The 1,802-nt window shown below is 36.0% G+C and overlaps 1 protein-coding gene across 1 annotated transcript in view; it reads left to right on the top strand.

The window, feature by feature from the left end:
• Window positions 1-1,796, top strand: part of LOC106879372 (myb-like protein U) — a 6,334-nt gene extending 4,538 nt beyond the window's left edge. The window contains exon 4 of the mRNA XM_014928897.2: window positions 535-1,796. Within this exon, the coding sequence (XP_014784383.1) occupies window positions 535-1,715 (1,181 nt within the window). The 3' untranslated portion in view covers window positions 1,716-1,796. The remainder of the gene's footprint in view (window positions 1-534) is intronic.
• The last annotated feature ends 6 nt before the right edge of the window (window positions 1,797-1,802 follow it).

Below are 1,802 nucleotides of genomic sequence, written 5' to 3'. Positions count from 1 at the left end.
AAGAGACCTATAGAATAAGTACAAAGACTAAGTCCTGGGGTTGATTTGCTCAACTAAAGGTGGTGCTCCAGCATGGCCACAGTCAAATGACTGAAACAAGTAAAAGAGTAAGCCTGTTTGGAACATAAACTTAAAAGTTTGATGAAGGTTTTAATTTAGTTTACTTTAACCCTTTAGCATTCAAATTGTTTTTAATTAATATGGCATTATTTTGTAGCTTTGAACTTTTGATAATGAGATTGTATATTTTATAGTGGCATTGAAGGGTAGGTGTGATAGGCTGGATCTGGCTGATTAGAACATAAATCATGTGACATATTTGGGTCAGATATGGCCAGTTCAAATGCTAAAGAGTTAAAGTAGGAAATTTGTTTCGCCGAACCATGGATGGTCTTGGGTAAGTCAGTATTTAAAGGGTTAAGATAATTTTGAGAATCATTAACTTGTCTTTAGAATGTAGATTTTACTTCTGTTTTTTTATCATCCACATTTGTACAATGTTAAAAATGTTTATATCTTTTTGTCTTTCTCTAGATCTTCTACTAACATCACAAGAAAAATTGTCAGATATTAAAAAAACGAATTCAATCACTTGTGAACTGTTGAAACAACAGGGCTTGCAAATGAACCACACTGCAAAATCAAAAGCCATTCTCCTTAAAAAAATCAACACTCTTAAAATTCAGCAGAGAACATTAAAGTCCCTATTTGACTCTCACAATGCATTTTGTCGAATTGCTAAGGAAAAACTGAATCTTCCATTATGTCATCGGCCAAAGACTACTGAAATAGCGTCTTCTAAGACTACAGAGCCTCCAGCAAATGACTCGCTTGTAGATGTTGGTAAGAACCAGTCTGATAAAACCAGTACAGTTTGTTCCATGAGTCTACCTTCTAAACATGTTAAAATTACAACAGAAAACAGAGCTGAAATTGAAGGCAACAAACGGCCAATCGTGAATGTTAACACAAATGTTATGGATCAGTATTCCATAGAAGAGCAGCATTTGCAGCTAAATCTCCAAGGTATGATGCCAAACCAGGTTCCCAAAATCTCTAAGAATATTGTCAATCTGCCAACGAATCAAGTGAACAGTTCAAATCCAAACAAACTTAATTCTTCATTTATAGCTCCAAATTCAAAGAACTCTTTGCCACCTTTGTCTGTAGCTTCCAGTGAAGATTTCCCTCAAATGACAATTCCACCGTTCTTGGCACGGCAACAGACTTCAGTCCCTGGTGAGAGCAATCTTAACAGTCGACAGAATAAAAGTGCCGTAAAGAAACTTGTGTCAGAGGAGAATCAGAGAAAGAATCCCTTAACGAATTCATCAGCGCCAAACGAATTGAACCAACCCCAGAATACAATATTTACTCAAACACCAATAGTTGAGACTCTACATAATGCTAGCAGCATAGACATGTCCAACAACTGGAAGATCACGGCTAACTACAGCAATACACTGCGGTATAAGAACCGCTCCAGGATTAATTCGACTCTGAACATTAGCCAAGAACATGCTTATTCTTCCAGAGAAAACAGCAAAAGCCATAATGGTATTTACCAAAAAGATGTTGTTAAAGTTTTATTGATAGAAGACAGTGAATTCACTCCGATATCAGACGTATTTCCTTCTTTGCAGTGGTCCAATCTCAAGGACTGCTTATTGCCTTCTTTTTTATTTGAAGACATCAATGAATGGCCAGTCAAGTAACTTCAAGTTATCTTTCATATATGTGTGTATATATATGTATAATGTAGTGGTTTGGAAAAAGAGACTGATGAAATAAGAACCAGGATT

This window comes from Octopus bimaculoides, chromosome 25 (genome assembly GCF_001194135.2).
Source record: "Octopus bimaculoides isolate UCB-OBI-ISO-001 chromosome 25, ASM119413v2, whole genome shotgun sequence".
NCBI lineage: Eukaryota > Metazoa > Mollusca > Cephalopoda > Octopoda > Octopodidae > Octopus > Octopus bimaculoides.
Note: the sequence above shows the minus strand (reverse complement) of the source record. Positions and strands in the feature narration are given on the sequence as shown.